This window comes from Bos grunniens, chromosome 17, assembly GCF_055505025.1.
Source record: "Bos grunniens cultivar Pamir isolate PY7600 chromosome 17, Bosgru_T2T1.0, whole genome shotgun sequence".
NCBI classification, from domain to species: Eukaryota; Metazoa; Chordata; class Mammalia; order Artiodactyla; family Bovidae; genus Bos; species Bos grunniens.
The window spans coordinates 14,692,021-14,704,169 of record NC_141181.1 but is presented as its reverse complement, the minus strand read 5'-3'; the positions used below and the strand labels follow the sequence as shown (position 1 = coordinate 14,704,169).

At 40.7% G+C, this 12,149-nt stretch overlaps 1 protein-coding gene across 25 annotated transcripts in view; it reads left to right on the top strand.

Moving 5' to 3' along the window:
- The window catches only part of GAB1 (GRB2 associated binding protein 1), a 127,367-nt gene that overhangs the window by 102,017 nt on the left and 13,201 nt on the right, over window positions 1-12,149 (top strand). For 16 of the 25 annotated variants that reach the window (XM_086346559.1, XM_086346556.1, XM_086346580.1 and 13 more), the window contains 4 exons: window positions 32-257; window positions 4,472-5,073; window positions 6,520-6,605; window positions 6,797-7,100. In XM_086346559.1, the coding sequence (XP_086202685.1) occupies window positions 32-257; window positions 4,472-5,073; window positions 6,520-6,605; window positions 6,797-7,100 (1,218 nt within the window). Of the gene's footprint in view, window positions 1-31; window positions 258-547; window positions 686-4,471; window positions 5,074-6,519; window positions 6,606-6,796; window positions 7,101-12,149 lie in introns of those variants that run through there. The other 9 variants (XM_086346557.1, XM_086346555.1, XM_086346577.1 and 6 more) reach the window with 2 other exon arrangements.

Here is a 12,149-nt window from a genome sequence, read left to right as displayed (position 1 = left end):
GGACAGTGATGGCCACACTTGGGTTTTGCAGATCCTGTGAAAGCACCTGGCAGCTCCTTACAGGCACCAGCCGATTTACCATTGGCGATAAGCACCGCACCACCATCCTCCCAGGTGGGTGCCTCTGCTGCTGCTGCACCGCCTCCCTATCAGCTCATCAGCCTTCCACCACACCTAGAAACCCTTGGCATCCAGGAGGATCCTCAAGACTACCTCTTGCTAATCAACTGTCAAAGCAAGAAGCCTGAACCCACCAGGTAAACCACGTGTGGTGCCTGTGCGTGCATACACTCAGGCCTCTCACCTTGAAACTTTTCTAACCCTGATTTGAAGGCTTAAACCATCTATAGAAGGTCATCTCTTAGGCTTACACTTCAGGGTGATGTTCTTCCGCTAATGATTTCTGATATTGAGGAGATTTTATTGAAGAAACAGATTGTTGATCATTTTTTGGCAAAGAACACTCATGCCTTCATGGCTTTTTTTGGAAATCTGTCTCCTGGGTCTTAGTCTTTGTTACGGACTCACAGTGTTACTTGCTTAACAGATGTCACTGATTTATAAATGGTGATCTTGCTCCATTTCTTATGTGATTGTAAACCAGCCAAGGGTCATCTTTTGTTTCTGAAGAAGGAGAGGAATACCTACTGCTAGAAGATTTTGCAAGCAAAACGATTCCATTGCAGTGAGTGTGTTGTGGTTGCTTTGAATCTGTGTGAGAAATTAATCACACAGGTAAAATCCCAATACAGCAAATTCTATGGATTAAACAAATCAGATGTTACTGAAATTTGGCAAAATCAAATATATTGCTAAAAACGTTGAAACTTTCAAATCTTCACATCTGGCAATGAAGCAGAGCTTACCACATGCCTTGACTTAACAGATTTTTAAGTAGAATGAAGTATGTGGGTTTCAGCGCTTGACCCAAAGTATAAAACCTTTCCCCAAGCTCTTGGTTTCCCTGTCACCTTTTTTTTTTTTTAATGCCCCCGTTTTTTAAGTCTTTATGGAATTTGTTACGATATTGTTTCTGTTTTCTGTTTTGGTTTTTTGGCCGCTAGGCATGTGGGATCTTAGTTCCCTAACTAGGAATCAAACCTGCACTCCCTGCGTTGGAAAGTAAAGTCCACCACTGGCCCACCAAGGGAGTCCCTCCCTGTCATCTTTATCTCTGCTCCCAGACCCCTCTCTTCTTCTAATTATATTTTAATTTGGTTATTCTTCTCATTTGGTGTTGATAACTGGACGGCTGGAAGTAATCATGAGAGTTGAGGCAGAAACATGATCAGGATGCCTGTGATACCATTAACAGCTGTATGACACCTAGTAATGTTGTTGTTTTTCAGTCGCTGAGTCATGTCCGACTCTTTGCGACCCTATGAACTGCGTCATGCCAGGCTTCCCTGTCTCACTATCTCCCTGAGTTTGCTCAAACTCATGACCATTTGAATCAGTGATGCCATCCAACCATCTCATTCTCTGTCATGCCTTTCTCCTTTTGCCCTCAATCTTTCCCAGAACTAGTAATATTGGGTATATTTCTTGTGTTAATTTGCATTATTTAAGGAGGATGCGAATTGCATTGAAATGTGATATTTTTTAAACATATTAGACTCCAGAATTATTTTTGTAACAAAAAAAGATTTTTTTTCATGTAGGAAATGACTGTTATTGGACCCTAGGATCATACAAACTCCTTGTTCAAAAATTTTTATATAGAATTTGTTAAGATCCATAAATTAGTTTCTGAGAACCATTCCCTGGGATAGCGGAAGAAACTCACAAACCTTCCAAAGATACGTTTCTATATATTTGTTATAATGGGATTTTACCTGTAAAAGTAGACAAAAAATTATAAATCATCACAAGTTAATAATATAAAATTCTAACTTGATTTTGCTTGTTTGCTGTGAGAATTTAAAATTATACACTCGCAACTTTGTTGTATATGCTACTAACTAAGATTTTATTTTAGGGAACTCCACAATTATTTTTCCGTATCTGCTTTTTAAAAGCCAACAGCTAAGTGACAGTACATTTTCTTTTATATAGTGTCTTTCATCAATCTCACTGGTATCACGGCTTTCCTATTGTCACAGAAATTATGCTCAAAATCGTTACTCTCATATATTTTGTATCTGTATTTTGCAAAAGTGACAGTTCAATAGCAAATATTTGTGAAGTATCCACTATGAGCTCACTGTTTCACTAGGCTCTACGAAGGTACAAACTAATGCCATAAGATACAGCCCCCTCAGGTGCAGTCACCTTCGGAGTTTCAGAGTAAAGCATGAAGGTACTTACAGATGAAGGCAAGATGTGAGCATTGCCTTAGAACTATGTTTGTCCTGCAAGACTGAGCTCAGACCTCTGCTCCTCCAGGAGACCTTCCCCCAGACACCCAGGCAGGATTAAATGTCTCTGGGTTTTCACAGCATCCCAGGTATGCCTCCATGTCTCCCAGAATCGGAAGTAACTTGCTAGCTGCATTTATTCTCCATTAAACTCTAAACCAGTCAAGGACAGGGAACTTAGTACTCATTGCACCTCTAGCTTCCTCTTCACATTTGAATTAAATGAAATGCATATTTTAGAATATGGGTTAGAAATTCCTAGAAAGGACAGTGCATATGTTTTCAAGATGGAGGGCGAGACGCTTCCTAAGAGGAGTAGGCTTTGAACCATACGTAGTTGGTGGCAGGAGACAGTCATGAAAAAGGAGTGAAGGGGTCCACTGAGGAACCAATAGGTGGTAAGATTGGACATACAAGCTGGAACCAGGCTATTAATAGTAGCCTCAGTGCCAAGTAGAGTAGTTTGTAGGCTTTTTGTAGTTCCCGTAGACTGTAGGAACTCTTAACAGGATTTTCTCTGAGTTAGATGAGTGACATGAAAACCAGGTTTTGAAAATATTGACCTTCCAACAGTCTTGGTCCTGTGGATGGTACCATGGACACATTGGAAGAGGGAGAAACTAGAGGAAAGACGTTTACTGAGGAAGGTCCAGTGTTGGACATTTCAGCAGAGACCCAGACCTGAACTTGGGTGGTGACAGTGGGAACAGAGAAGGGGAATAGATAACTTGGGTAGAAAGAAGGACTTTGTGCCCAAGCGATGGTGGTGATCAGAGAGAATGAATCAAAGCTGATGGGGTTCCAAATTTAGACAATTCAGATAAAGACGTTTCTTGTCAAGGCAAGTCAGAAGGGGCCACCAATTTGAGAAGTAAGTTGAGTTTGATGTACACATGAGCAAGGGAACTCTGGGATAAGCAAGTGGAAATAAATTTGAACCGTTTGCAGATATGGGACTCAGAGTTTGGTGAGAAGATGGGAGTCGTCAGCATTCAGTAGAGATGAAGTTACAGGAAAGGAGGATTTCTTAATGGTGTGTGCGGTAAAGACTTAGAGGACTATTTCCTGATAGCCACTTCCAGGTGGACATATAGGAAGAAAGGGTTGATCAGTGAAACAAGGGCATAATCAGTGAGGAAGAAGGAAAGTCAGGATATTGCAGTCAAGTTCCTGTGATACTGGGCGAGAGGGGAGAGTTTCAGTGAATAAATGCAATACCCCATGCCAGATGTTACCAAGATGTCAGGAAGATATGCCCTTGAAAAGAACTATCACAAGTTACTATTTTTTAAATACTGAGTTTAAGTTCCTCCAGGACTTTGAACAACACACACAGGTAGTTAAGGTATCTAGTTTAGCATTAAGGAAGGACAAACACCCTGGTATTGGTAGCATTTTGACTTACTCCCAAATTTTGTGATACCACAAAATACAGAGACTGAAAATGCGCCCAAAGTATAAAAGACACTCTAATGAAATTTCTTAAGGTGAATTATTGTTTGGAATTGGCTAACCCCATGGCCTGTATTTTGATCCTTTGATCCTATGACACTGGCTAAATATCTGTTAAAGAAAATTAGTAGAAAGGAAGATACACAGAACCTATTGCGTTGACACCTTGTAGATCACACTGAATTCATTCAATACCAGGTCATCGTTAGGTTTGACAACAGAGTGCCACAGGGGAGCGAAAGAGCTAAGGATCACCTTGATAAACTATTGGTATGAAGTTTTTGCATGCTTTTCAGAGGAAATGCTTTTCCCAGTGTCTTAATCATTTACCTTCCTCTGAGTTTTGTACCTTTCTAATTCCAGTGCTTCAGGAATTGTGGTTTTATGTGTGGAATTCATAGGTGGAGTTGAGGGTGTGGGAAGGTACAGAAAAGGAATTAGGGAGAATGCTTTTGGTTTTGTGGTGGCGGTATTGTTATCTGGTGCATAATCGTAAAAAACTCAGGAACATTCGTGCTTCCAATTGGATGGATCACATACACCAAAAAATCGAATGAGAAAAAGCCATGGGTTTTGATTGCTAAGCTAGAAGTATATTTACTAAAATGTAGTCCTAGGTCTTCACCGTGTTTTCTCTTCTGTCATTAACCATTTTTATTTAGAACGCACACTGATTCTGCAAAATCCACCTCTTCGGAAACCGACTGCAATGATAACGTCCCTTCTCATAAAAACCCCGCTTCCTCCCAGAGCAAACATGGAGTGAACGGCTTTTTCCAGCAGCACATGATGTACGACTCTCCACCGTCTCGCGCTGCATCCCTCTCCGTAGACTGCAGCCTTTACAACCTGCCCCGCAGTTACTCCCACGACGTTTTACCAAAGGTGTCTCCATCGAGTACCGAAGCAGATGGAGAACTGTATGTTTTTAACACCCCGTCTGGGACCTCGAGCGTGGAGCCTCAAATGAGGCATGTATCTATTAGTTATGACATTCCTCCAACACCTGGTAATACTTACCAGATTCCACGAACATTTCCAGAAGGCACCTTGGGGCAGACGTCAAAGCTAGACACTATTCCAGATATTCCTCCACCTCGGCCACCGAAACCGCATCCGGCTCATGACCGATCTCCTGTGGACACGTGTAGCATCACACGCACGGCCTCGGACACTGACAGCAGTTACTGTATCCCAACAGCCGGGCTGCCGCCCTCACGTAGCAATACAATTTCCACTGTGGATCTGAACAAATTGCGAAAAGGTCAGCACCCATTGGCTTCTGCTGGGTTAGAGGTTAATGGTAGAAAATCTCTCTCTCTCTTTTTTTTTAACATTTTCTCCTGCAGTTTTTGTTTTGTTTTGTGTTTTTTCCCCCAAGATGTTTTATTTGTTTTACTTATTTATTTTTTAATTTTTTTTGCTGCACTTTGTGGCAGGTGGGATCTTAGTTCCCCCACCAGGGGTCGAACCTGTGACCCAGGCACTGGAAGCCGGGAGCCTTAATCACTGGACCACCAGAGAAGTCCCCAAAACCTCTTTTTGTTCTTGGAAGCAAAGTGTGATGTTAAAAGACAGTCCCTTTTTCCTTCAGCGCTGCAGGTATCTACTGAGATACCAAAGGTGTCAGAGTCTCAGTAAATCCTGGAAAGTATGTTTGTGTGTTCGGCATGTGCCTCTATGCGTGTTTTGCTGTAAGGGAAGAAGAGGAGGAGTTTTACATCCCTGAAGAAGTATGGCCTTAGTAATATTTTAGGCTTCAGGAAGCCTGCAGCCCTCTTTCCCCCTTTCTCTGTATCCTGGGTGAGCAGACCCGTGGGGCAGAGGAACAGGAAATGGACCAGCCACAAAGCCTTGCCGGGTCATGCCCTTTCCTGTATTTGTGTCCTGGTACGGCCACTGCTGTGTTACATCTGTTTGGCTTTGTTTCCTTCCTTCCCTGATCAACAGTTTTTACACTGTGTCTACCAGGTGGTACTCAGGGCTCTGTTGGTTTCCTTCCCAGATAACAGTTTTTACACTGTGTCTGCCAGTTGGTACTCAGTTCCAATCAAGTCATTCTGCTTTTTATTTGGTTTTATTTATTTTTAAAGCTGTTAATAATCTTCCCTCCCCTTACCCCTAGTCATTTTACCAATTTCTGTACCGTTGAATCTCAGTTAGATTCTGAGGTTCTTAGAGATCTGAAAATTAAAAAAAAAAAAAAAAGTTTAAAAGGCACAGACCCTAAAAACTATGTGCTGCTGACACTTTTGGATTTCATGATAGAGTTATCCAGTTGTTTTAAAGAAGATGAAGATCTGATGTGTTGTGAATGGTGCTTGTACCAATACTTGTCTAGCCATTCAGTACCAATTTCTAACTTAGTCCTCGAAGTGGCTGTAATGTATCTTGAGGTAGGTATAAGTTAGTGAGGTGTCAGTTGGACCCGAGGGTACAAAAGATGAGGAAGTAGAAGTATTTCTTTTTCCATCTTTAGATAACCTGTCTCAGTGCTATAATCAAATAACAGTACTGGTTAGCCTATAAGTGTCTGCATTTTCTAGTTATTTAATGTTTCAATTCAAGATATTTTTCTTTGTGAGCATCCTCTTTAAAATTTATGTGTGTGAAGCATGAATACCTGAGAAGAGAGAGAGAAGGTCATGCCTGCTTACCCTGAGAACTGGCAGAGATGGGGAGAAAATTGATAGTTTGTTCTCTGTTTCAGATGCTAGTTCTCAAGACTGCTATGATACTCCACGAACATTTCCAAGTGATAGATCTAGTTCACTCGAAGGCTTCCACAACCATTTTGTAAGTATAATTGACCTTGGCATCATCAATTGTATTTCATTGTCCAAACCTTTACACGTAGGGCCCGGAGACTAAATGAGATCCTGAAATAAAAGTCCCTTCAGATCCACATGAATAGGCGTGACTTACAAATATGTTTTCCCGTTTGACAACACTTCTTGCTTATTAAAAGAAATGCCTGTGTGTTTTAGAAAATCAAAAACATATTGACAGCGGGAAGTGTATCAAGTGAAGAACTGGATGAAAATTACGTGCCCATGAATCCCAACTCTCCACCACGACAACATTCCAGCAGTTTCACAGAACCAATTCAGGAAGCAAATTATGTTCCAATGACTCCAGGGACATTTGACTTTTCTTCATTTGGAATGCAAGTGCCTCCTCCCGCTCATATGGGCTTCAGGTCCAGCCCCAAGACCCCTCCCAGAAGGCCAGTTCCTGTTGCAGACTGTGAACCACCCCCTGTGGATCGGAACCTCAAACCAGACAGAAAAGGTAAGGAGAGTATGGCATGGCAAAAGGAGCAGGGGTCGCCAGTTTAGATCCGCATTTAACTGTCATTAAATCCAAAACGGAATCAGGACTAGTAATTCAAAAGTATTTCACATTACCTTAGTCATCCACTTGTTTTAGTGGTATTCCTTTTTAGAGAATAATAATTGTTATGTCCTGTGTTGATGCTGTATGATTTTAAGTCTCCTATCTCTAGAGCAGAGGTTACAAACTAAAACATTCACCAGGATTGGCAAGCAGCGTCAGATAGTTAGGAAAAACTGAAATGCCCTTGCTCCATCCAAATGGAGTAATTAACCATTGCCTGGCGGCAGCCCTTTGTGAACTTGTGAAATTAACATAGCTCCTAGAGGAAACTATTCTGATTATCAAAAGAAGTCCAAAGTTGGGGGTTCTACTTATATTATCTTTTGATTTCTAAGCTGTACTAGCTAATTTAATTATTTGAAACAACAGAACAGAATATTGCAGACCATACCACACACTTTTACAAGCTAAATATGGTCTTTTCTTCCCTTTGGTAACCTCTTCTCCAGAGTATTTGATATCAAAGCAGACTTGAGATTATTAGTGCACTTGACGTCATTCTTTAAGAACAGCAAGGTTGCTTGTATACTCTTTGTATTCTGTTCGTATAACAACTTCTGAAAAATGATTCTGCCTTGGCTGGGGTATAAGCAAATGCTTCTCTTCTATTCTTTTGTCCTGGGCTTCTTAAGTAACATTAAATTCTAAGGTGGCATGGTTTGTCAAGAACTCGATGTAAAAGAAACTTTTCAGCCAAAATGGTCATATATACCCACGTTTTTAAATTTTGGATTCAAGTGGTTAAAACCAGCATGCTGCTGGTGTGATTTAATCTTGGCAACCAAATAAGTTAGTATGTTGGTGGTGGGATGCGGGGCACCATCTCTGGGGCATCCAGCACATTTGAAAAGTCTCATATGCTGTATGTAGATTTTTTAAAAGCATGTTAATGTTTGTGTAAACTTCTCATTAACCTGGCCTTGGATCTTTAATAGTTATTCTAGTTAAGTTCCCGGTGTGGGAAATAGAGACTGAGAGTGCGATATATCTTCAAGAGAATGAGCTTTATTTTGTTCTGCTGTTAAGTAAATGAACAGAGAAAGTGAGTGGCAGCTGAGACAGTGCTCGGCGGCTGTCGCTTTGTCCTGCCTTCCCTGCATTTCTGTCCTCTGGAAGGTCTTTGATCCTCCTTGCTTCTCCCTCACATTCTTCCCTTCTTTCCTGTTTTCTTTGTTGCTGCCCCGTGGCTGCTTTTTATGGGCCCTCACAGCTTCCACGTCCCCTGCAAATTGCCTTGTTCATTATTGACTTACCAGCTTGCTCAGCCACCGTCGGATGGGTCTTATTTGTCTGTCCACACTATGGATTTGGAGGCCAGCCCACGTGCGGGCCGCCTTTGGGTCAAGTGCCCATCTTCGATCAGACAGCTGGTCAGTCCGTCGGTCGTGTGCCACACCCCTGGCCATCCACACGGCCCTGGCAGCAGGGCCACGATCGGGGCTGGCTGGTTTAGAAAGGGCGTGAGCGTCCCAGGCTCTTTATGTGATAACTTCTCTTCTTGTTTCTCTTGGTCTTCATTTGCTTTAAAATCTATTTAGACATCACTAGTCATTTTATTCTTTGCCTACAACAAACATATGTTTGGGCATGGATAGATTTGTAATTGCGCCTGCAGATAGTGGAAGGATTAAGATGGAAGTGTTATTGAACTCTGAAAGAGATCTTCATTTTAACGCTCAACCGATTCTTTTCTTGTTTTCCTCTAAATTATTGCACATGAGCAGCAGATCGCTAGCTTTTGACACCAGATGGAACGGTTTTATATGCTGAGGTCTCTACATAACTATGGAGGTGGAGTAGTTTGGGTGAGGGACAGAGCCATTAGTCCTTCGGGCTTTGCTCCCTTCTGGCTCAGGAGAGCACAGCTTGAAAATTCCCAGTGTATTTCATGGTTCATGGTTCCATGTGGTAAGCACAACACAGAATCAGAAAAGATTCCTATTGATATGGAAAAGTTGCAGGATCATAGTGAAACATACGTAAAAACATACGCTTTTAGTATCATCTAGGTCTGACAGAGTTCATGGACCCTGCATGCATTATGGTGTATATTACTTTATGTACAGAGCATAATGATATGGCATGTGTACTATACATCATATGTATTGCATGTATGCATAATTATACCTCCCTATGTATGTAGTGAAAGTACTATATGTTCTAGTACATGAGAGATTATCCTAGTCCTCTGACCCAACCTATGGTGACTCTACTATAGAACAGAACAAAGTAGATTCCTTAGTTACTTTTAAAGATTCTGTTTCGTCTTTAAAAAATGAGCTGAGGGACTTCCCTTGTGGCCCTGTGGTTAGTACACTGTGCTTTCACTGTTGAAGGCCTGAGTTCAATCTCTGGTAGGGTAACTAAGAGCCCACAAGTTAAATGGCACAGCAGGAAAAACAAATAAGCTGAATTATTAAAAGACAGTCCTGAGCTCATGGGTCAGATGGCTGATTTGGCATTCTTGCTTAGATACCAAATGAACTAAAAAAGCACCCAGAATAAAATTTCCACATAGTTTTTGACAAAGAAAATAAGAAAAAAAGGAGAACAGGTTTAGCAAAACAGTAAAGAGGTTACTAAAGTCATAGTAATTTAAAAAAAATAAGAAGTGTTTTTTGGGTACCAGTTCCATCAGTCCCCAGCTGTGAGCCTTGGTCAAGTCCCTTGTCCCTTGGCTCTCAGGGACTTGGTTTCCTCACCTGTAAAATGGGGATAACAAATCTACCTTGCTTACCTCAAAAAGTTTCCATGATAATTAGTAAATGCGCACATGCAGTACTAAGTTACTTTGGTCATCTCTGACTCTGAGACCCCATAGACTGCAGTCCGCCAGGATCCTCTGTCCATGGGATTGTCCAGGCAAGAATATTGGAGTGGATTGCCATGCCCTCCTCCAGGGGATCTCCCCATCCAGGAAAACTGTCCTGCATTGGCAGGAGGGTTCTTTACCACTAGTACCACCTGGAAATACTGCATGCAAATAGAAAAACAAACTGTGTTTTGCTGTTCTGTAGCACTGCTCTACTTTTGAAAATTAATATATGAGAGGAAGCATGGGAAAGTATTTAATCCTGCAGGGCACACGTTATCAACTCACTTTTTAGAAAGTTATAGCTATTTGAGAAAAACGTTTTAATATTCAGATCTTAGAGAAAAGTTTATCCTTAAAATCTTAAACTGTAGAGATTTCCTTGGTCCAGTGGTTAAGACCTCACTTTCCAACGCAGGAGTATGGGTTCAATCCCTGGTTGGGAAACTAAGATTTCGTATGCCTCAGGACTAAAAAAGAATCAAAACAGAAGCAATATTGTACTAAATTCAATAAAGACTTTAAAATACTTTTTTTTTAAGTTAATTGGCATACATTTAAAAACAAAAAACTTAACCTATAAAACTGTCCTGAAATTTTTCTCACTGTGCATAGTATCTCATGAGTCTGTTTTCATTTCAGATTTTGTGACATCAGATATGTGACTCAATCGTTATTCTAGTATCTCTTATTAACTAAACCTCATAATAAGCAAACCTAGCTCTATAAAATACAGCTTCCTTAGTTTCAAAACTCAATATAACCAATTCAACACCCAATATAACCAGTTTCCGTGACTGTGTTTTTGGGAGGGGTCTACAGTGGATGAGTGACATCCTAGTCTTGTTTGTATCCCCAATTATAGATGGCAGCCGCTGTAATTAACTCATCTGTAGTTAACAGATGAGGTTTTCAAATACTTCCGAGTAATTGAAGCTGCAGAAATACGTGTTTTAAACACTTACATTTAATGTATTTTCATGGATCCTTTATCCATCACCCAACTGTAGTAGCTATATTTTCACCCATACTATTTCTGTCACAACAATAGTTTTTCTGAGCCATGCCTTATGTATTAATAGAGGAGAAAATCATCATTTACATTTATTGTATTAAATATTAGGAAAGCAGAGGAGTCATTGGAAATGCAGGACAAATTCTGTTTTGATTGCTTCAATTGGAACTTTCGTATTTTAATGGAAAAGCAATTTTGTAAAGTTGGGGAAATTGCTGTGAAATATTGTGATTTCTCTTAAAATAAGTCCTTACATAAACCTACCAGCTTTCATCCCTGCACTTCACTAGGCTCATTCAGTCTCGTTCTGACATGATATATTAATAGCAGCTGTTCAAGCCTCAGATATGCTGTCTTTTTATTTTGTTTCGTTTGGCTTTGCCCATTTGTGGCTTTCTACAGTAGTTCTGACCACTAGTTGTACTGGTTTTTCACAAAAGCGGTGTGAGGTTATTTCTGGTGTTTCTGGACATAAGTTTGGTTAAAGTATCTTCATGTCTGGCTGGATCTTCACTTTGGTGTAGGAAGCACCCAGAAGACGTATTGAGCAGCTTCCCTAGGTAGATCCTTTTGGCACAGTGGTATCTTAGATAATATTTTTTTCAAGGGAGCTTCTAAAGAAGTTTTTTGAATGTTGTTAAAAATTAACATGCTTTTTTAAGGATGGTGTTTGTACTATAATACATATTTGAAAGATGGATAAATGAATGACACCAGTAAATATAAGCAAGTATTAAGGTTTGACTCAAGTCAGGTTTGTGGATTGATGGTTACAGTTTAGAGGACATGAGTATAGAGGGCATATTTACAGCACAGCCTCTGCCTTTGGGCTTTTTTTCCTTTTCCTGACCTTCCATTATGATGCCTCAGCAGGTAAATGCATCTCCATCTGCAATGCAGGAGACCCAAGATCGATCTCTGGGTTGGGAAGATCCTCTGGAGGAGGAAATGGCAACCCACTCCAGTATTCTTGCCTGGGAAATCCCATGGACAGAGGAGCCTGGCAGGCTACAGTTTATGGGGTCCCAAAAAAGTTGGACACAACTGAGCAACTAATGCTCTCCAGTATAATTACCACAATTATAGTCCCCTTTGTATAAGACCATTCAAACAAGTG